This window comes from Coregonus lavaretus (assembly GCF_964263955.1).
Source record: "Coregonus lavaretus genome assembly, chromosome: 25".
Lineage (NCBI taxonomy): Eukaryota > Metazoa > Chordata > Actinopteri > Salmoniformes > Salmonidae > Coregonus > Coregonus lavaretus.
In genome coordinates this window covers 32,781,036-32,804,087 of record NC_140012.1, presented here as the reverse complement: position 1 = coordinate 32,804,087, position 23,052 = coordinate 32,781,036, and the positions used below count along the sequence as shown (strand labels likewise).

At 41.3% G+C, this 23,052-nt stretch overlaps 1 protein-coding gene across 2 annotated transcripts; it reads right to left on the bottom strand.

Annotated features, from left to right (window-relative positions):
- Nucleotides 1-7,438: 7,438 nt before the first annotated feature.
- LOC311101107 (transmembrane protein 87A-like) lies at nucleotides 7,439-22,835 on the bottom strand (the record flags this gene model as incomplete). Of its 2 annotated transcripts, XM_084142171.1 has the most annotated exons (19): nucleotides 7,439-9,329; nucleotides 9,512-9,542; nucleotides 9,649-9,701; nucleotides 9,902-9,978; nucleotides 10,138-10,211; nucleotides 10,492-10,595; nucleotides 10,903-10,961; nucleotides 11,064-11,172; nucleotides 11,738-11,809; nucleotides 12,554-12,647; nucleotides 12,766-12,865; nucleotides 13,286-13,469; nucleotides 14,203-14,264; nucleotides 14,670-14,847; nucleotides 15,114-15,167; nucleotides 15,956-16,090; nucleotides 16,710-16,801; nucleotides 21,067-21,127; nucleotides 22,675-22,830. In XM_084142171.1, the coding sequence occupies 19 exons, from the start codon at nucleotides 22,828-22,830 to the stop codon at nucleotides 9,288-9,290; spliced, it is 1,737 nt and encodes a 578-aa protein (XP_083998297.1). In that variant the 3' UTR covers nucleotides 7,439-9,287. The 2 variants fall into 2 exon arrangements, with proteins under 2 accessions (XP_083998297.1, XP_083998298.1); XM_084142172.1 differs by lacking the exons at nucleotides 7,439-9,329; nucleotides 9,512-9,542; nucleotides 9,649-9,701; ... (4 more) ...; nucleotides 11,064-11,172; nucleotides 11,738-11,809 and adding an exon at nucleotides 12,226-12,378 and having other exon boundaries at nucleotides 22,675-22,835.
- Nucleotides 22,836-23,052: the final 217 nt, after the last annotated feature.

The following is a 23,052-nucleotide window of genomic DNA, read 5'->3' as shown; positions in this document are numbered from 1 at the left end:
ACCACCACACTAGACTACATAACTAAACCACCACACTAGACTACATAACTAAACCACTACACTAGACTACATAACTAAACCACTACACTAGACTACATAACTGGGGCTACATACAGTGGGTAAAGAAAAGTATTTAGTCAGCCACCAATTGTGCAAGTTCTCCCACTTAAAAAGATGAGAGAGGCCTGTAATTTTCATCATAGGTACACGTCAACTATGACAGACAAAATGAGGAAAAAAAATCCAGAAAATCACACGCGTGTGCGGTCTGGTCAGCCACTAAGGTAAGGGCTGTTTTCTCATCTCCTCATTCTGCTGCTGCCTCCGCCGCATTGTTCTCAACACCAATGTGCTGGTTAACTGCTATTATGCACATAGCAACATGGTCTAGGAGAAGCCGGCAATTCAACAGCGCACTGATGTGTTTTTGAACCGCAGACAACGACCACTATCCAATGTGGGAGAAAGCTAATTTGTTATAAAATAATTATTTTTATTAGTTTTGCACCATTGTTCTTATGTACAGTGGGGGGGAAAAGTATTTAGTCAGCCACCAATTGTGCAAGTTCTCCCACTTAAAAAGATGAGAGAGGCCTGTAATTTTCATCATAGGTACACGTCAACTATGACAGACAAAATGAGGAAAAAAAATCCAGACAATCACATTGTAGGATTTTTAATGAATTTATTTGCAAAATATGGTGGAAAATTTGTATTTGGTCAATAACAAAAGTTTCTCAATACTTTGTTATATACCCTTTGTTGGCAATGACACAGGTCAAACGTTTTCTGTAGTCTTCACAAGGTTTTCACACACTGTTGCTGGTATCTTGGCCCATTCCTCCATGCAGATCTCCTCTAGAGCAGTGATGTTTTGGGGCTGTCGCTGGGCAACACGGACTCTCAACTCCCTCCAAAGATTTTCTATGGGGTTGAGATCTGGAGACTGGCTAGGCCACTCCAGGACCTTGAAATGCTTTTTACGAAGCCACTCCTTCGTTGCCCGGGCGGTGTGTTTGGGATCATTGTCATGTTGAAAGACCGAGCCACATTTCATCTTCAATGCCCTTGCTGATGGAAGGAGGTTTTCACTCAAAATCTCACGATACATGGCCCCATTCATTCTTTCCTTTACACGGATCAGTCGTCCTGGTCTCTTTGCAGAAAAACAGCTCCAAAGCATGATGTTTCCACACCCATGCTTCACAGTAGGTATGGTGTTCTTTGGATGCAACTCAGCATTCTTTGTCCTCCAAACACGAGGAGTTTAGTTTTTACCAAAAAGTTATATTTTGGTTTCATCTGACCATATGACATTCTCCCAATCCTCTTTTGGATCATCCAAATGCACTCTAGCAAACTTCAGACGGGCCTGGACATGTACTGGCTTAAGCAGGGGGACACGTCTGGCACTGCAGGATTTGAGTCCATGGCGGCGTAGTGTGTTACTGATGGTAGGCTTTGTTACTTTGGTCCCAGCTCTCTGCAGGTCATTCACTAGGTCCCCCCGTGTGGTTCTGGGATTTTTGCTCACCGTTCTTGTGATCATTTTGACCCCACGGGGTGAGATCTTGCGTGGAGCCCCAGATCGAGGGAGATTATAAGTGGTCTTGTATGTCTTCCATTTCCTAATAATTGCTCCCACAGTTGATTTCTTCAAACCAAGCTGCTTACCTATTGCAGATTCAGTCTTCCCAGCCTGGTGCAGGTCTACAATTTTGTTTCTGGTGTCCTTTGACAGCTAAACCACCACACTAGACTACATAACTAAACTACCACACTAGACTACATAACTGGGCTACATAACTAAACCACTACACTAGACTACATAACTAAACCACTATACTAGACTACATAACTGGGCTACATAACTAAACCACTACACTAGACTACATAACTAAACCACTACACTAGACTACATAACTGGGCTACATAACTAAACCACCACACTAGACTACATAACTGGGCTACATAACTAAACCACTACACTAGACTACATAACTAAACCACTACACTAGACTACATAACTGGGCTACATAACTAAACCACCACACTAGACTACATAACTGGGCTACATAACTAAACCACTACACTAGACTACATAACTGGGCTACATAACTAAACTACCACACTAGACTACATAACTGGGCTACATAACTAAACCACTACACTAGACTACATAACTAAACCACTACACTAGACTACATAACTGGGCTACATAACTAAACCACTACACTAGACTACATAACTAAACCACCACACTAGACTACATAACTAGACTACATAACTAAACCACCACACTAGACTACATAACTAAACCACCACACTAGACTACATAACTAAACCACCACACTAGACTACATAACTAGACTACATAACTAAACCACCACACTACACTACATAACTAAACCACCACACTAGACTACATAACTAAACCACCACACTAGACTACATAACTAGACTACATAACTAAACCACCACACTAGACTACATAACTAAACCACCACACTAGACTACATAACTAAACCACCACACTAGACTACATAACTGGGCTACATAACTAAACCACTACACTAGACTACATAACTGGGCTACATAACTAAACCACTACACTAGACTACATAACTAAACCACTACACTAGACTACATAACTGGGCTACATAACTAAACCACTACACTAGACTACATAACTAAACCACCACACTAGACTACATAACTGGACTACATAACTAAACCACTACACTAGACTACATAACTAAACCACTACACTAGACTACATAACTGGGCTACATAACTAAACCACCACACTAGACTACATAACTGGGCTACATAACTAAACCACCACACTAGACTACATAACTAAACCACTACACTAGACTACATAACTGGGCTACATAACTAAACCACCACACTAGACTACATAACTGGGCTACATAACTAAACCACCACACTGGGCTACATACATTTCCCCTAAAAGTAATGATACATACTCAAAGCATTCCTTGGAGTAAAGGCATCAAGGAGAAACCCAAGCTCGGGTTTATTACCAAGTTATCTGTGTGGTAGCATGCAACATTGTCCTGTTGTCTGTCACAGTGTCAAAAGAGACACATGAACATTATCAGATTTTAGTGGAAAGCTGCCCCATGTCACATAACACCTGCAGCATTCACATCCTGTATTCCTTTTCCCTTTACACACAAAATTAAGAAATAATCTCCAACATTCTCCAGATTCCGAAGGCATCGCCCGTCGACCATGTGCTCTCCATCCTCCTGAAACAGCATACACCCTCGTTCTTCCCTTTCCCCTTTGCTTTTGTACCTATTTCAAAATGGTCCTGCAATAACAAAAGATATGGAATTCTATGGAAAACCAGAAAGTCATTCAGAAAGGGAAACAGTAGAGCCTTTCTTTCCCCTGGTACGTGAGTCCCTTTATGAAAACAGAGAAAAGCAGGGAGATTTTTGTCAGTGGGCTATTTCAGAATGAAGGAGGCATTTTGTTCTGGTTATATTATACAGGAAAGGGGGGAGGTCGGTGGCGGATGGTTTTTCATGTGAGATACATGTCTGGAGTTAGTCCAACAGTGGATGAGAAGAAAGGAGAGAGGAGAAGGAGGATCTGTGTGATTGTTTTGTCTCCAGGTAGAACTCCCTACAGTCTCTCTCTCTCTCTCTAAAAACTGATTCTAGATCAGCACTCATTCACAAAGCGTTTCAGAGTATATGGGCCCTGGGCTCCCATAGAGATAGATAGAGGACTCTAGTGCCCAAAAGTCTGTTTTAGTATGGGAAGCGCCATTGAGGACTTTCACCATTTTGAAGTAGTCAACTGGGTCGGACTTCCTGTGGGTTAGGGAAGGATCACATAATTCCATCCAGGTCATCAGGAGGGATCAGCCAATGAATTATACTTGTGAGCAAACATTCCACAACTGCAGGTGGCAGTAAATTGCCAAACTTGGCGTTATACCTGTTCAAACAACACACTCCAGGTGGCAGTATGCACCTTTTCAGTTTGTTTACCAACTCATAGATGCAGCAGAAGAAGAAAATTGACTACTTCAAAATGGAGATGGCCTCAATGGCCCTGCCCGTGCTCTCACATTTGCCATAATGGGACAGATACAAATAATGCGACAGATACAGGGCGGCAGGTAGCCTAGGGGTTAGAGTGTTAGGCCAGTAACTGAAAAGTTGCTGGTTTGAATACCCAAGCTGACAAGGTGAAAAATCTGTCGATGTGCCCTTGAGCAAGGCACTTAACCCTAATTTGCTCCAGGCGTGGCTTACTACTATGGCTGACCCTGTAAAACAACGCATTTCACTGCACCTACCTGGTGTAAGTGATAATAAATCGTTATTATATCTATTTTTTATGTCCTCTAACTATCTCATGGTCGGTCCCAATTCACTCCCTGCCCCTTCTTCCTCCTTGGCCCTAAGTAACCCTTCGGTCCCAATTCACTCCCTGCCCCTTCTTCCTCCTTGGCCCTAAGTAACCCTTCGGTCCCAATTCACTCCCTGCCCCTTCTTCCTCCTTGGCCCTAAGTAACCCTTCGATGTTAGCAGAGGTGGAAGCAATATGGTGGAAGCTCCACCTCTACACTGCATACTTCCCCAATACCCTTTAGATCTGCAAACTTCTAGGGCCAAGGGGGAGGGAACGGCTTGGCACAGGCTGTGTCACTCACCTTGTTAAATGCTTGTTGTTCCCCTGTTTGTGTCAACATAAGGATCTGGTTGGCTTTCCTAAGCGGTTTCATAACCCCATACTAGTGCAAAGCCCCTGGACTGGAGCAATCGGGTTTCTAACAAACACTGTGTAATTTAGCCTACTTTCACTTGATCCCTTTGAAGAAAGAAAGCGTTCTTTAAAAACTTTACTGGAAAACAAGCTTTCATTGTGACATGACACATATGTGCATGGGGTTGCTGTAGATTTCACATGACGTGGTCCCTAGATAATGTGGTAACGAATGCAACTAACAGCCTGTTGAAGGCTCATAGCCTTCTGTGGAACAGATTGGGTTCATTTACGCAAGTCAGGAACACTTGGTTGGGAACATGTTGATTCTCTATAGTAGGCCGTACACCCATTCATTTGTCTACAGAACATTCAAGGACGGAAGCTAATTATCACTTTGAAAATATAAGATTCAAAGTGCAGAAGAAAACTGCTTAGTCTGGTTATCTCCCTATGAACATAATGTCTTAAACACTTAAGTCTGTTTTATTAGGGTGATAACCAATGTCCTAAAACGCCCTTATGTTAAATACAGAATGTGTAAATATTCTGAGAGGTTTCTCTGACTTCAGATGAAAATGAGTTCGTTCTTGTGCTGTCTGCATCACACGAACAGCTGTGCAAACGGAACAGAACATCTCATTCCACTAGACTAGAGGAAATCACCCAAAGTCAATACATGAGCGCATGGTTGGGTAAGGAACCTGCCAGGACAGTTCAATCTAAATCAAGATGTCAAATCTAACAGAAGAACAGACTGCTGCCAGAGGTATACTGTAAGTCAGGGATGGTCAACTTTGATGGGGAGAGAATTTTTTACATAAAAAATGTTGTGCAATTCTACACATGGGGTGTAGAGAAAATAATGCTATTTTAAAGCTGGTTTGCAGAAATTCTACACATTTTGCCATGGGGCAGAGAGAATATTTAGCAATTTTATAACTAATTGAATGCACATTTTTAGTTTTAGAGTTAACTTGGTGCAATTCTCCTCATTTTGCTATGGGGCGGAGAGAAATGTTTGCAGTTTTTAATATGAAATCTATGTGAGACTAACAAAATCAACGAGGGCCCCTAAGGCTTTAATTCGACCTTGATTACTACATGTTTATATACCTGGCCATTGGGTATTGCACCTTGTGTATTCTACCTCCCAACAGTAAGTTGAGATCCTGACTGACAGTTGCCCATCCCTGCTGTAAGTACACCAATATGGCACTCTGTCCGCATCATCATATGATGATCGCACAGCAAATCTCCCTGACTGGATCAGGGCTGGGTAACCAACTAATATTAATAATGATGATCTAATGATCAGAGGTTATAATCTGTTATCCTGTGACTGCAAAACAAAAACATATGTAAAACATTTTTTTTTTTTTACAATTAAATTAATCATTTATTTGAAATAATAGATCAGAAAACAAAGATGTTCAACAAACACCATAAATACAGATTTACAGTTTGGCATACTAATAACATTGTGCTGTTCTCTATCTCTCTCAACAGAAATAAAAAGACAAAACAAGCCAAATTGATCTGGAGCCATATGTACAGTACTAAGCATCTCAAAGTAGGCGTGCTGATCAGAATGAGGTGTCCAGAATAATAATTTTAAAAACGAGGCATTATAATGAAGTGTATTCTGCGATGTTAGCAGCTGCGTTTGGCAGGCTAAAGCTGCGTCGTGTTCATTAAGGCGCAATGTAGCAAAACATTTTGCAACAGGAAACTGTGTAGCTCAGTTGGTAGAGCATGGCGCTTGCAACGCCAGGGTTGTGGGTTCGATTCCCACGGGGGGCCAGTATGAAAAAAAAAAAAGTATGCACTCACTAAGTCGCTCTGGATAAGAGCGTCTGCTAAATGACTAAAATGTAAATGTGTCCATTTTATTCATTAAGATCTAAAAGGCTAAACTGATCCTAGATCAGCACTCCTACTCAGAAGCTTTATGAATACAGGCCCTGGGATTAAAAGTTCAAGCATAGTTCTGAAGACATTAACCCTTCCAAAAATAGGTATAAGGCAGTAAATATTCAGTCACCTGGTAAATTATTATGACTAACAGTCAGCCAAAACCAGTCTGTTCTGTGAAAATAACCAACTCTGAGAGAGACATACCGTTGTAGGCTATTACTTAAGAGGGAAATAATGATCATAAAGAGAAGAAGAATGTCAGGTTCTGTGTAAGAATCTCAATCTGACTTTATATAAATTAGGGAAAGCTCTACATACACTAGGGCCCGATTCCCAAACTGACACCTAGACCCTACCTATGCAAGTTGTAAGAAAATCTAGTGGGTAGGACCTAGTGGTTGTTTCTGGACAGGTCCTAGGGAATAGTTGAGGTTGTGAGTGCGTGAACTTATAACTCCCTAACCTAGGTGAAGGCTGCAGAGCACAACATGGACCAATCCAACATCCTCCCATTTGGGACCGGGAATGTCCACACGAGACTAACACCCCCACATTGTCTCATATACATCTGAAAACTTCAGACACCTACACCATTAAACTGGCACCAGTACCGATTACCGTTACAGAAATGGTGCACAACAAATCTATACTTTGAAACTGTTAAACCATTACAGAACATAAGATGGAGATCGGGGTGTTGGAGTCGTAGCCACATACTTTTCAATGGCTAAACAAAACAAACACATGCATGAATTAATCAATGAGACAAAAGTCATTTCCAATAGTTTCTCCTTTAAAATAGTTTTAGAAAAGGTTAGATAGAAAGACAGCATATCAGAAATAACATTGAAACTTATCACACAATAACCCCATAAATGAACCTATAGAGTAAACAAAACTAAATAAAGCAAGGTGTAAGTACACTTAAACATAAATAAATAACAACCACGTTTTGTGTTTGTCCCAAATGGCACCCTATCCCCTATATAGTACACTACTTTATACCAGGGCCCATAAGGAGCTGTTCAAAAGTAGTGCACTATATAGGGCACACATGTCAAACTCATTCCACGGAGGGCCGAGTGTCTGTGGGTTTTCGCTCCTCCCTTGTACTTGATTGATTAATTAATTAAGGTCACTAATTAGTAAGGAACTCCCCTCACCTGGTTGTCTAGGGCTTAATTGAAAGGAAAAACCCCAAAACCTGCAGACACTCCGCCCTCCATGGAATGAGTTCGACACCCCTGATTTAGGGAATAGGGTACCATTTAGGGCACAACCAATGTAAAACAGGTAAATGGAGGGTACCAGAGGAGCGTAAGTGAACATTACAAGGTCATAGGACATATATAACATTGCTCTTTATTTGACTAGCGTAAACAGAGGACTTCCTAGCCTGGTCCCAGGTGTGTTTGTGCAGTCTTGCATACTCCTATGGACATTGTAACGCTGTTATTGCTGATCTGGAACCAGGCTCCACTCACATTCAAACACACAACTCCTCAATGACGTGAGCATCAATTACAGTACTGCCTCTACCAACCTCATGGGTCCATTCAGTGATGTGAAACTTTTTGAACATTGATAGTAGATTGAATAGAGCTGACATGATTCCCTATTCTGTGTATTTCTATCTGAAAGATCATATCTGTTCTACACCATACATTTATATCTGAAAGAATCATCTGTTCTACACCATACATTTCTATCTGAACATTCTGTTATGTTACATCCTCCTGAACAGACCTCAAGTCCTGCAATAGTACACTGACATTATCAAGAACACTTCTGTTTAGTACTGCGTAACTCACACTACACGTATGAATCCTGTGTCCCAGCCTAGACAAACACACAAACTCTTTACCAAACACCCACCCACCCCCACATCACATTATACTTTGGTTCGGAAGAAATAAAGCTTCACATAGTGAAATATATAATAAATAACGTTTACTATACACCTCAATGTTATCTATCAAAATAATAATATTGGTAATGTCTTATGTAGTGTGTCCAATTGGTGTTGAAATAATCTACCAGCTTGTTCCTCTCTCCAAGACACAGTATAAAGTCACGTTTAGTTTAGTGAGAAAAAATGTTAATAAAAACATACAGCATTTAAAATAAAGTGAAGTATTTTCTTTTTGGAACAGAAGTCTTTCACAAAAGTTGCGTCCCAAATGGCACCCTATTCCCTATAAAAGGGATATAGGGAAAAGGGTGCCATTTGGGACACACACAATAGGCGTATTGCAGAGGGTGAGCGACAGACGGACCATTTTCTGTTGCCCACATATAACATAGGTCAAATACATTAGGGCACAACATAACAAAACACTTTGAAAAGGAAAACTAAAATGAGCATTTCTTATTGGACAAGTTCAGATAGTACCTCACCGTTTGAATCAATTTTCTTCCGTTTGATGCCCAATGAATAGGACCCTGCTGATTGCCAAGTCAGAGGTGTTGCGTTAAGCCACAGTAGTGGAACAGAGGTCTGAGTCTCAGCCTAAACAGGCCTAGGTGTCTCTTCCATGCCATGCAGGAGGAACCCGAGGAACCAATCTCAGGGAGGAAGAGATGCTCTGCGTCCACCGTGGTTAGTAGGAAGACTTTCCATGTTACTCCATCTTGGACATTTCATATTTTGTGGTCATGATTTCCTGGTAAAATAATACAGAGAATATATTAGATATTTTTCTCTAATATCATAGATATTACATATAATATTGCCATCTGAGAATTGAATAACATTATAGGAAATGCACAGTAAAGCAAACCATATATGTTGCCATTGACAGAAATGAGGCAAATTTGAGAGCTGTTGTGTTAAGGATACACATACCTCATCCGAGTCGAGAAGGACAGGCAACGCTCTACAATGGCGGAACAGAAAGACAAAACGTGTTTTTATACAACCACCACCTAACGGTGATCACTTTATTAAAACACACCTATTATTTTTTGTTAAGTCATGCTTACACTTCTGTTAAAGATGTAGGAATGTTCTCTTCCACCCACTTCATGTCTTCATCCTGGACAGATGGAAAAAGAGAGAATGATAAAGACAGACAGACAATTGATTACTCAATGCTGCCCCCTGTTGTTTAAACTCAGTCATGTCATTTACTAGACTACATATATCTTCATATTGATTCGAACCTTGTAAACAGACTTTGCCTTCCTTTATTGCCCGAGGTAAGAAATTAAGTTGAATTTAACGTTTGATACTAACCGGGTTGGGTCCTGAAGGCTTGGCTGAACCGTTCGTCTCACTCTTGGAGTTGGTGGCTCTCAACTTTATGCCGTCAGCTGTAGATAGAGAAGAGAGATAAAGAGAGCGAGATAAGATAGAGATAATGAGAGAAAGAAACAGAGAGGAGAGAGAAAAATCAGGATCAATGGTCAATGTTTAAACAATGACACAGCGAAGATGAAAAACCTACTACTTCACAGTGAACTGTAATGTACCTAAATTAGCTGACACCAGGAACTCCTCGATCTCCTCATCATCAGAGTCGTCCATCAGAGGAGTGAACGCATACCTGATGAGAACAAAGGAAAAGTTCAACATTATGAACAGTTATAAAGCCTTATAAAGCCCCAGAGCATTTAGAGAAAGACCGTTTAAGTTTGTGTTTCCTCTGTGAAGCTTTGAAGAGTCGAAAGGCGAGGCACTTTCTCCCTGACTGACTGTTGGTGGTTTGATACGTCAACATATTGCCATTGAGAAATCTACAGCACACTCAAGGTAGCTAAGGTGCATGATGATAACACTTAGATCAATGGACATTTCTGTTATATAACAGCCAGATCAATCATCACCTCTGGTTGTTTGCAGATGGTCTCCATAAGAACATGATAACCAGCAGTATGATAGAGAACAGGAACCTCCAGAAGGCATCATCTACCCACAGCTCCATCCAGTCCTGACCACATAGGACGTTGCAAACATTGTCAGTCATGAGGATTCAGTATATTTACATCTTAGTTATTTAGCAGACACTCTTATCCAGTGACATTTAATCACTGCAACTAACGAAGGTTAAACAGCCACATACTGAAGGTGTTGGTTAAATAAAAACTGTTGATTCGATATTTGTCTCAAGAAATACAGAGCATGCTAAAAACATTGATCCAAAGGAACTGGATAACACACATTTGTATATTTTATATTTTCTAGTTAAAACGTTTGAAACACAAGACATTTAAAAACAAATACAGATGTATTCTTACCGACTGACAATCTGCTAGCCTGAATTTTTTTGTCGTCCACACCATGAAAATGATTGAAGCTAAAGGAAAAAGGGATCATTAGACTATTTTCATTTAATTAATGTATGACCAGTATCTGGTGCTGGGCAAAGAGTATACATCAATTTAACAACTTTACTCACCTATGATGGCAAAGATGAGTGTGTTACTGAAGTGTCTGTAGAGAGACAGCTTGACTGGGTTTCTCCTCAGCTTCAGTGTCTTTATGGTTTGAGCCAGGCTCACAAATATGTTAGGAGGCAGTGAAGGAAACAACGGCTGGGCTAGACAGTAGACACTGACAGTATGTAGAGTAACTGACAGACTTCATGCATAAGACAGAATCAGAGAAGAACCTAGCAAAGCAGCAGGGAAAACAGCATGCAAGGTCGGATTATGTGCCCTCTGTGTGTGGTAGCTAGTGGGTTAGCTGTCGGAATGGGATTGAACCCGAAGACCAAATGAGGCCCCAGGTAGGGATAGGGGCCACGGGCAAGACCGGATTACTTGACCTCTACTTGTAGACTTACAGGTTAGCTAGCTGTGAGCTAGCTAGTGAGATAGCATGAGAGATCAGATTATTTGCCCTCTACTTATAGATGTCAGAAGCTAGCTGTGAGAGACGGAGGGTTAGCATGTAGAGACCCTTTGGATTGGGATTGAACCCTTCGATAGAAGCAGGGGAACCTAAAGCCCAGGGAGGGTCAGAGTAGGCCCCAGACTGAAGATCAGAGAAGCCTCGGGTAGGAACCAGGGATAGGGGCACCCCCAGGGGACAGAGGAGCCCAAGTAGGGCTATAGGCACACCAAAGGATATCCACCAGCAGAGAGAGGAGTCAAGCAGAGCCAGAGGAATGTTGGCCAACAGAGCCAGGTCAGAGTCTTTCGCCTGAGGGAGGAGGAGAGGAGAAGGGGATAGATAGAGGATACGAGTGTAAGAGAGAAATAGGAGAGCAGGGGGGAAAGAGTGTGGATGGAAAGTTGAGAGTAAGGGAGAGAAGAAATAGGAGCGAGCGTCAGAACGCAAGATTAAAGTCATGAGAGGGAGAGACAGAAGAAACAGAGGAAGAAAAAGTGATGGGGTGAACAGGGGAGATTGAGAACAGAACCTTTCACCAGAGCAGTAAACAAAGAAAATCACCCACTGAAAGATTTAGTATACAAATTACAGTATACAATATAAGTATACAACCCAACTTCCAGTTTAAATTGTACAAGATACATTATAACCCCAGCACCTAGTCTATTAGTAAGCAATACCAAAATGTGTAAAATTCTGTATCACTGATAGACAAGTAGGCCTATTTTGTTATTATTGACCATTAGAGGTGCATTGTGGGGTAATTATTATAAACTCTGGATGATAATTGGATGAAGGAAGGATATGAACCAGACGATACAGGAGTCCATCACAACTAGAACAACGACCGTGATGAGGAAAGGGCCATTGTCACGACCCTTTAGTGAATATATATATATATATATATATATATATACATATATACACACACACACACATTTATTGTAAGTAATTGCCATAACTCACATGAGGGAAAAACAGCAGCCTATCTAAAACTGAAATTTGACATTTTTAATGCAAGCTCACTGGAGCAAGATCAGGAAAACTCCTTACCCCAGTGATCCTAAGCACACCTTCGATAGCAGCAAAGCCAAAGTATAGGACGCCTAGTCCCACCACTCTGTGCATCACTGTACCCAGTCGAGGCCTGATGGGAAACACACACAAAATGCAGGAAAATGTACTAAATATAGACAGCACGCTAACCTATCAAAGAATTGGGAGTGACAGTGAGTGTGTGATGACCTTTATTTCTCTCAACTTACTTGACTATACCATATCCCAGACTGACTATAATGACCAGCAGCCGTGCAAGGGTTCTCTTCAGAGCAGAGATGAGCTCAGCAAAGATCAACAGGCCTGGAGCTGAAAACAAGAACATTGGAATGCATGGTCTCTCACACGAGGCAGAAAAACTATTTATTGCTCGGAATAATAACACTCCCTAAACCTCCCCCTTCGCTCTAAGCAAATCTGTAAGGTAGAAGAAATATGGTGGAAGCACCATCATCACTACACTGCTTATACCTACCTATTCAAACCCTTCAGATTTGCAAAACATTGAAATGGTTAGTGCCTAGAGGAAGGGGTAGGGAGAGAATTGGGAGCGGATCAATGTGAGAGCTGGGTGTAGTGTACTGTAAACTCACAGGCTGTCCCTGACACCGCTGGTGTCCTCATACTCAGCACAGCCGTGTCTACAGAGGATCTTACTACTCTTTAAACCACTCATCAGACAGAGAGCTAGTCCTAGTAGTAGTAGTAGTAGTAGTGGTGTAGACTCACAAGCTGCCCCGACACCGTTGGTGTTCTCGTACTCAGCACAGAACACTGCCTTCTCCACCATGCCCAGAAAGATGACTCCAGCTATCCAGAACTGGATCCTCAGTAAGTCCTTCCAGTAGCAGGCAGCCCACATGAACCAGAGTAACGCATACAAGACGTACACTATACACATCACCATGTAGAACTGAGGGAAAGAAAGAGAAAAAGATAAGAGAAATGTTAATATAGGTTCTTCCAGTAGCAGGCTGACCACATGAACCAGAGTAATGGTACATCGTACAGGATCTACACGATACACATCCCCATGTAGAACTGGGAGAGAGATCGGTGTTAAAACATAATACTCAACTACAATGATACAGGGCTTTAACCGGGTTTCCTGCATGCCTGAAGAGAGCATTAGCCCGCTAAGCTAAGGCATGTGGGGAGTTAGAACGTACCTCCAAAAGTACATCAAAGTTTGACAAACTGGTTTGTTTGATCACTGTCAGACCTGTGACTGCACAGCATCCAGTTTCATCATGCCTGAAAAGGTCTTTAGTCATCTGAACAAACAACAAGGTCCTATATGGCTCGGTTGGTAGAGCATGGCACTTGCAACGCCACGATTGTGGGCTCGATTCCCAGGGCCACCCGTATGTAGAAATGGTTTGCACTCATGACTAAGACGCTTTGGATAAATGGCATATACAATATTATATTACATAAAGATACAACACAAAACCCTGCGAGAACTCAGTGAGTAAAACAGGCGTCTGCAATCTATGACAATGATTAAACCTACAATGTATACTGGAAATTAGCATGAGCTAAAGTGTCATGGTGCAATGCATCTGACTGTCGTTTATTTAATGTTTAATTGTTTCTGTCCCAACTCAAATAAAGGATTGGATAGAATAAATGAAATGTGTACTCACGATCATGAGGGGCCATTCAGTGATGGAGATGTAGCCGTGAGTTCCTTTCATTACGACGTTTACTGGAAATATAAAGAGTATACATCAGCTATCCATAACCCAGAAAATAAATCAGGGTTACAATATACAACATGGAGCAATGTGATCAAAATGGTAGCCAATGCATTATTCTTTTAAATAATTTCAATTAGTATTTAAGCTGCCTAAAGAAACGTAATTTTCATCTTGGTAAGCCTCACGGACAAGTTTGACATTCAAGAACTGGGTCGTGTTCTTTGGGTAGATAACCATAACATTTTAGCAACGGAAAACAAAAACGAGTCCAGCTAGCTAGTCACTCCCCGTTTCAGTCAATTTTCTTCTGTTAGTTCTGGTGGTCCCTCCCTGTTTCAGTCTGTATTTTTCTGTTTGGTGGCTAATGAACACAACCCAGCTGAGGCGCATTGTGGTTAATGTAGTGAACCCACCTGTTAGATTCCAGTTGGCTTCCTGTTTGTTAGACTTAATCACCACCACCAGCAGGTAGGGGCCGTCCTTCCACGTGGTGGCGATGACGTCATCTTTAAGTGACACACTGGCATTCTTCACACTGCTGACTTTGTCGTACTCCTCCATCGTCCATTTGGTGTAGTTTTCATCCAAACCCTGGGTAGGGTTGAACCAACATGTGTTTTAAAAATAGTGTTTATATGCATTATGCAATGTATTTAGAGATCCCAGAAATGTAAGAGAATCTGAAAAAGTGATCGCCTCGTCCCATATCTCGTTGTGCATGCTATATATGGCCAACGGCAACTCCTATGGTCATTGACAATGACCTTAGGAATTGGCAATATAGCCGAAAGTGATTGTGTGTGCTAAAAAAGTGATGCATCAGAGTGAAACAGCATGACCCCATCATAGTATCTCACCGGTGCTGCTCCTTCCATGGGCGGGACAACTGGCCGTGGTTCCGCCTTGGCTTTCTGAAACAAAGTTGTCATATAGTAAGTTGTCAGTAAGTCAAACAACAACTTCCAAAACAAATTATTCTTACCAATAATTGCAACCAATAAAAGTATTCAGACCCCTTTACCTTTTCCACATTTTGTGACAGCCTTATTCTAAAATTGATTAAATAGTTTTCGTCCCCCCTTATCAATCTACACACACACAACACCCCATAATGACAAAGCAAAAATAGATTTTTAGAAAATTGTGCTAAATTGATTTCAAATAAAACAGAAATATCACATTTACATAAGTATTCAGACCCTTTACTCAGTACTTTGTTGAAGCACCTTTGGAAGCGATTACATCCTCAAGTATTCTTGGGTATGACGCTACAAACTTGGCACAACTGTATTCGGGGAGTTTCTCCCATTCTTCTCTGCAGATCCGCTCAAGCTCTGTCAGGTTGGATGGGGAGCGTCGCTGCACAGCTATTTTCAGGTCTCACCAGAGTTGTTCGATCGGGTTCAAGTCCGGGCTCTGGCTGGGCCACTCAAGGCCATTCAAAGGACATTCAGAGAGTTTGGAACCACCAAGACTCTTCCTACATAAATAAGGCATCTATTTATATTTTTTATTTGTAAAAAAATAATAAAAAAATAAGGTTTTCACTTTGTCACTATTGTGTGTAGATTGATGAGGATTTTTTTTTCAAGCAACTATGGTAGCTGAGTAACCAGGACAGCTCGGTTCAGCCCAGTAGTGTGAAAAGCCCTGTAATGGAATGTAACTCATGTACTGTATGTAACCTATAAGCCCTTACATTTAGCATTGGGAAGTATCGCAGGTCATTGTTGCAGGTCAAGGGCTTGTGCTTGTGCTCAATGCATTCCCCTTGTCCTAGAGGGTTAGGATCCATACTCTGTCCTCGACTCAGTGGCGTCCTCTCATACATTTCCTTGAAAGTAATGATTTATATTCAAAGTTTCACATCTTTTTAATAAATACAATATTAAACAATATTTATTAGTAGTTGAATGTAGGGAGACATACATTTCCTTTGAGCAATGACAAGATTTAAAAGTAACTCCAAAAGTGCATATTATAGTCTGGTAATTCACACCAACTGTCAAAATGTGGTATTACCATAGGAATCCTAAACAAATGAATGAGTCATTACGAAGGTAGTGATAATGAAACATGACTACGGCAAACACTCACTGTCTGCTCCACACACTCATATCTGATTTCATCTTATAGACCAGGGGTAGAAAACTAGATTCGGCCATGCACAGATTTTTGTCGGAGCGTATGGTCGGTGGGCTGGAATATAATTATAATAATTTGTACACTGCAAATTGACCACAACTAAGCCCAAAAAGAGATCGTTATTTTCAAATACAATAATTTCATACCTTGATTACATTGAGGCACTATCACATATGCATTCTTTTCCTACATTAAACTCATTTTTAGCTGAATTCCTGATGATTTTACAATTAAATTGTCGTACTTAAAACTTAGTAATTACAGTAAGTTATTTCCCCTAACTAGGCTAGTCCATGTACTTTACTTACCTCAATATTATTGAACTCGTTGTGACAGGGGTAGTATTTCAAGTACCATTGAATGGTAAAAGTCACCTCCTCTGGACAACCAAAGGACACAACTAAAAGATAAACAATAAATTGGTGTTACTAGCTAGGTTCCCATCCAATTGGCGACAGATTTTCATGTGAATATTCTAAAATCCGCATAAAAACAATTATGCACATTCCCACCAGAGACGTGTTGCCATCAAATTGACCTGTTGCGGATAAAAGACTGTGCGTGATGACGTAGCGCACATAATACTTTTGCGGTTAAATTGCCATGTACCGAATAAAAAATACAAGTTAAATGGGTTTCCATTGCATTTTCATATCTACGGATGGTTTTGTCAAAAAAAAATGTTGCGTTATATTGCGAATGTGCCCACTCTGCTCGCAGAATAACTGCAGGTAGGATAGCCTAAATTCGATTATTATGGACAAATTATATTTGTCTAAAGGAGCCAAGCATCAATCATCATGTCTCCAGAATAAGACCCTCAATATTTATTGGAAAGGAACATTAATCACTGTGTGCACTTTCACCACCTTGAAGTTCATCATAACGTACTTCATCTGTAGCATAATAAACTGCATTATTTCCTGAGTTGTAGTGGGAGGACTCCAAGATTACTTCGATATGATAGTTATTATATCAATATTTGCGCATAAAGCATTTCCATTGCCATTTCTTGCATTATTAATTTTACTGACACAAAAAGATCCCACCTTGTCTAGCGTATTTTGTTTTGTCGACATTTGGAAAGTTGACCGACAAATTTGCTGTTTCCATCAGGTCTGTCGTGACAAGTTTTATCCGTAATGTACTTTACTCGCATAAAAAGGTTTGATGGAAACATGGTTACTGAGGTAGTTCTTAGGGCGCTTTCATATCCCTTAATGATCCGTATTCTTGAGCGTTTGGTACTTTGACTGAAACGAATCCTGGACCTTCATGAGTAGCGGCAGAGATGAAGAGGCTGAAGCGAGAGGTTTTACGCCGCCCAAAATCTGTCCACGAAAATAAGCCCACAAAGTAGGGCTGGGAATTGACAGGGACCTCACAATAAGGTATTAACAAGATACTTAGGTTCAATACGATATGAATAGCGATTCTATATGTATTGCGATTCGATACTGTGATTTTATTGTGATTCGATGTTCCAAACATATTGCTGCTGCAGGAGGACAAGAGAGAGCCATGAGAAAATGAGTTTTGATCAGTCATGGAAATAAAACATATGGAATCATGTAGTAACCAAAAAAAGTGTTAAACAAATCAAAATATATTTTATATTTGAGATTCTTACAATAGCCACCCTTGATGACAGCTTTGCACACGCTTGGCATTCTCTCAACCAGCTTCACCTGGAATGATTTTCCAACAGTCTTGTAGGAGTTCCCACATATGCTGAGCACTTGTTGGCTGCTTTTCCTTCACTCTGCGGTCCAACTCATCCCAAACCATCTCAAATGGGTTGAGGTCGGGGGATTGTGGAGGACAGGTCATCTGATGCAGCACTCCATCACTCTACTTCTTGGAAAAATTGCCCTTACACAGCCTGGAGGTGTGTTGGGTCATTGTCCTGTTGAAAAACAAATGATAGTCCCACTAAGCCCAAACCAGATGGGATGGCGTATCGCTGCAGAATGCTGTGGTAGACATGCTGGTTAAGTGTGCCTTGAATTCTAAATAAATCACTTACAGTGTCACCAGCAAAGCACCCCCACACCATCACACCTGCTCCTCCATGCTTCACGGTGGGAACCACACATGCGGAGATCATCCGTTCACCTACTCTGCATTTCACAAAGACATGGCGGCTGGAACCAAAAATCTCAAATTTGGACTCATCAGACCAAAGGACAGATTTCCACCAGTCTAATGTCCATTGCTCGTGTTTCTTGGCCCAAGCAAGTCTCTTCTTATTATTGGTGTCATTTAGTAGTGGTTTCTTTGCAGCAATTCGACCATGAAGGCCTGATTAAACAGTTGATGTTGAGATTTGTCTGTTACTTGAACTCTGTGAAGCATTTATTTGGGCTGCAATTTCTGAGGCTGGTAAATCTAATGAACTTATCCTCTGCAGCAGAGAACTCTGGGTCTTCCATTCCTGTGGCGGTCCTCATGAGAGCCAGTTTCATAATAGCGCTTGATGGTTTTTGCAACTGCACTTGAAAAAACTTTCAAAGTTCTTGAAATTTTCCGGATTGACTGACCTTCATGTCTTAAAGTAATGGACTGTCGTTTCTCTTTGCTTATTTGAGCTGTTCTTGACATAATATGGACTTGGTCTTTTACCAAATAGGGCCATCTTCTGTATACCCCCACCCCCACCACCACCTTGTCACAATACAACTGATTGGCTCAAACGCATTAAGGAAAGAAATTCCACAAATTTACTTTTAAAAAGCACACCTGTTAATTGAAATGCATTCTAGGTGACTACCTCATGAAGCTGGTTGAGAGAATGCCAAGTGTGCAAAGCTGTCATCAAGGGTGGCTATTTGAAGAATGTCAAATATAAAATACATTTTGATTTGTTTAACACTTTTTTTGGTTACTACATGAATCCATGTGTTATTTCATAGTTTTGATGTCTTCACTATTATTCTACATTGTAGAAAATAGTTTTAAAAAATTGAATGAGTAGGTGTTCTAAAACTTTTGACCGGTAGTGTACATGGCACTGATATACGTGGCATTTCGGCAACTTAGAAAAAAAAAACATACGTATACATACATATGTGTGTGTGTGTGTGTGTGTGTGTGTGTGTGCTGGGCAATACAGACTTTCAGCTCCCTCCAAAGATTTTCTATTGGGTTCAGGTCTAGAGACTGGCTAGGCCACTCCAGGACCTTGAGATGCTTCTTATGGAGCCACTCCTTAGTTGCCCTGGCTGTGTGTTTCGGGTCGTTGTCATGCTGGAAGACCCAGCCACGACCCATCTTCAATGCTCTTACTGAGGGAAGGAGGTTGTTGGCCAAGATCTCGCGATACATGGCCCCATCCATCCTCCCTTCAATATGGTGCAGTCGTCCTGTCCCCTTTGCAGAAAAGCATCTCCAAAGAATGATGTTTCCACCTCCATGCTTCACGGTTGGGATGGTTTTCTTGGGGTTGTACTCATCCTTCTTCTTCCTCCAAACACGGCGAGTGGAGTTTAGACCAAAAAACTATATTTTGTCTCATCAGACCACATGACCTTCTCCCATTCCTCCTCTGGATCATCCAGATGGTCATTGGCAAACTTCAGACGGGCCTGGACATGCGCTGGCTTGAGCAGGGGGACCTTGCGTGCGCTGCAGGATTTTAATCCATGACGGCGTAGTGTGTTACTAATGGTTTTCTTTGAGACTGTGGTCCCAGCTCTCTTCAGGTCATTGACCAGGTCCTGCCGTGTAGTTCTGGGCTGATCCCTCACCTTCCTCATGATCATTGATGCCCCACGAGGTGAGATCTTGCATGGAGCCCCAGACCGAGGTTGATTGACCGTCATCTTGAACTTCTTCCATTTTCTAATAATTGCGCCAACAGTTGTTGCCTTCTCACCAAGCTGCTTGCCTATTGTCCTGTAGCCCATCCCAGCCTTGTGCAGGTCTACAATTGTATCCCTGATGTCCTTACACAGCTCTCTGGTCTTGGCCATTGTGGAGAGGTTGGAGTCTGTTTGATTGAGTGTGTGGACAGGTGTCTTTTATACAGGTAATGAGTGGAGAACAGGAGGGCTTCTTAAAGAAAAACTAACAGGTCTGTGAGAGCCGGAATTCTTACTGGTTGGTAGGTGATCAAATACTCATGTCATGCAATAAAATGCAAAGTAATTACTTAAAAATCATACAATGTGATTTTCTGGATTTTTGTTTTAGATTCCGTCTCTCACAGTTGAAGTGTACCTATGATAAAAAGTATAGACCTCTACATGCTTTGTAAGTAGGAAAACCTGCAAAATAGGCAGTGTATCAAATACTTGTTCTCCCCACTGTACGTGTGTATATATATATATATGAGCTGTGCCTGTTTTCATAGAGGCCTCGGATAAATCAAATGACATTTTATTTGTCACAAATAAATACAACACGTGTAGACTTTATCGTGAAATGCTTACCCTTTCCCAACAATGCAGTTAAAAATAATATTTATAAATAGATAAACATAAAATAGTAGCTCAGTTGGTAGAGCATGGCACTAGCAAGAGCAGGGTTGTGGGTTCGTTTCCCACGGGGGGGGCAGTATGAAAAAAAAAATGTATGCACTCACTAACTGTAAGTCGCCCTTACGCGAGGCATTTCCGATATACAGTATGACAAACCACATTGACATCAAACATAGGCTAATCTTACCTTTCAATTTGATATCAGTGTCTTTATACATGGATTTCCTCAAAAGTAATGGTCTTGAGGTCTGTGAAGAAGAGGAAATAGTGTTTACATTCGCATTAGTTAAACTGAGTGATAGTCAGTCCTAACTCTGGTGTAGTCTAGGCCTAATGCCTAACAGGTCCTCTGTAGCTCAGTTAGTAGAGCATTGCGCTTTCAACGCCAGGATAGAGGGTTTGATTCCCGGGATTCCCCATTCATATAATATATGCACCCATGACATTCAGTTATATGAGGAAACCCTATTCCCACCATAAACCACAGCACTCGTGTCCTTTCTCTCATCTGGGGCTGTATGTATCCAGCCTCTGACTAAGAGTGATGATTTAGAATCAGTTTAGCTTTTTCAGATCGCACTAAATTAGATTACATGGGCAGGGGGGACCTGATCCTTGATCAGCACTCATTCCTACTCAGACACTTCATATAGACCCTGGTAACCATTATTGGGAGTCCCTAGGCAGGCAATGGGCAGCGCTCACATTACTCTGCAACAGGATATGGTGGTGGACAGACACCTGACCACCTCCATGGAAAACCGGGGTTACGTCCCAATTAGCCTACCTCTCTTGTGCACTTGTTCACTTCCCTTCACTAACTTGAAAGCAAATTACTGGTAGACCTCTTCAATTCATTGGACACAGTAGCTAGTCTACCAAATAGATTTGTCATAGCCCACATATTCTAATCTGAACATTAGTTAGCTCACTAATTTAACTAGCTGAATGATTGGTAGGCTTATCTTCTATCTGGGCTAAATTGCAGGCAATGATCTAGCCCTAAGTACAGTACAGTGGTCTGTGTCTCGTGTTGTTTGTTTAGATTTAGCTATGTAACTTTAACTAGCTACATGCCTAACCTAGCTATGTTTGGCCAAGAAATTAATATATAAAGATCGGCAAACACTGCTTCTCCAATATAAATCCCCAATCACGCTTGTAGGCGATGTCATGGCGACGATGTCTAGCTAAACTCATGCGCAGAAACACGTAATCTCGTCTTGCGCCGAACTGCGCATGTGAACGCCGTCAAAAAGCAAAAGCCACTCTTTCGATGTAAAGTTGTTTTTGACGAAAATATAAACGTGTCAGTTTGTCACTTTCACGAGGTTGGAGTAAAAACGTGTTCATCTACTTAAGACATTGGCTCGAATCTATGTTGTGCCTTTAGATTTCGAGGAAACGTACAACTAAGGAACAATGTTTCACATTGACTTCTCCAACCCCAAATCCGGGCCTGGTCTACTTGGCAAGCGTTCCCGGAAGTCTCGCGATGTTGCGCCTCTGGTTTTAGAAACTCTGTGGCTATATCTTTAATTGACCGTTTGGTAGCATAGGCTCCTTAACCAGATATCTAGCGGTCAGATAAAACATTCATGTTTGTTACAACGGCTTGTGCATATCGATAAAGCCTGAATATGTTCAGGAAAATGCATTATTAATCAATAATGTTCAATTTTATGAACAGAAAAACGACCCTTGCATCCAAGCCCATGCTAGCTATGTTGGATTGCTAGCTCAAATGAATCGCACTGTTGTTCTAGCTAGCTAGATTAAATATTTTAATACTCACATTGACAACTGTAATGCTCCATTGTCCCGGTTCTGGAGCTGCCATTACCCCGCTATTTACATCTCCTAGTAAAATAATCCCTGTCAAATAAAGCAGCCAGGTTTTCACTGAGCTAGCCGTGCTGTTCCACGTCCTCACCCGCACAGAAGCAGCCATGTTTTCAGTATGTTGTGTGGCTGGGGCGACTGGCCAACTCACCTGAGTGGAAATAACGTCATGCACATGCGTAACTTTGAGTTGACGTTTTGGCAATAGATGTATTGAACCATCAGGTGCACCCCATACAGAACCAATCAGTCGATATAATCGAGAACAATAATCAGAAATCACGCGATATGAATCAGACAGTGGGGCGCCGCCTGACCCACTAGCTGGTCA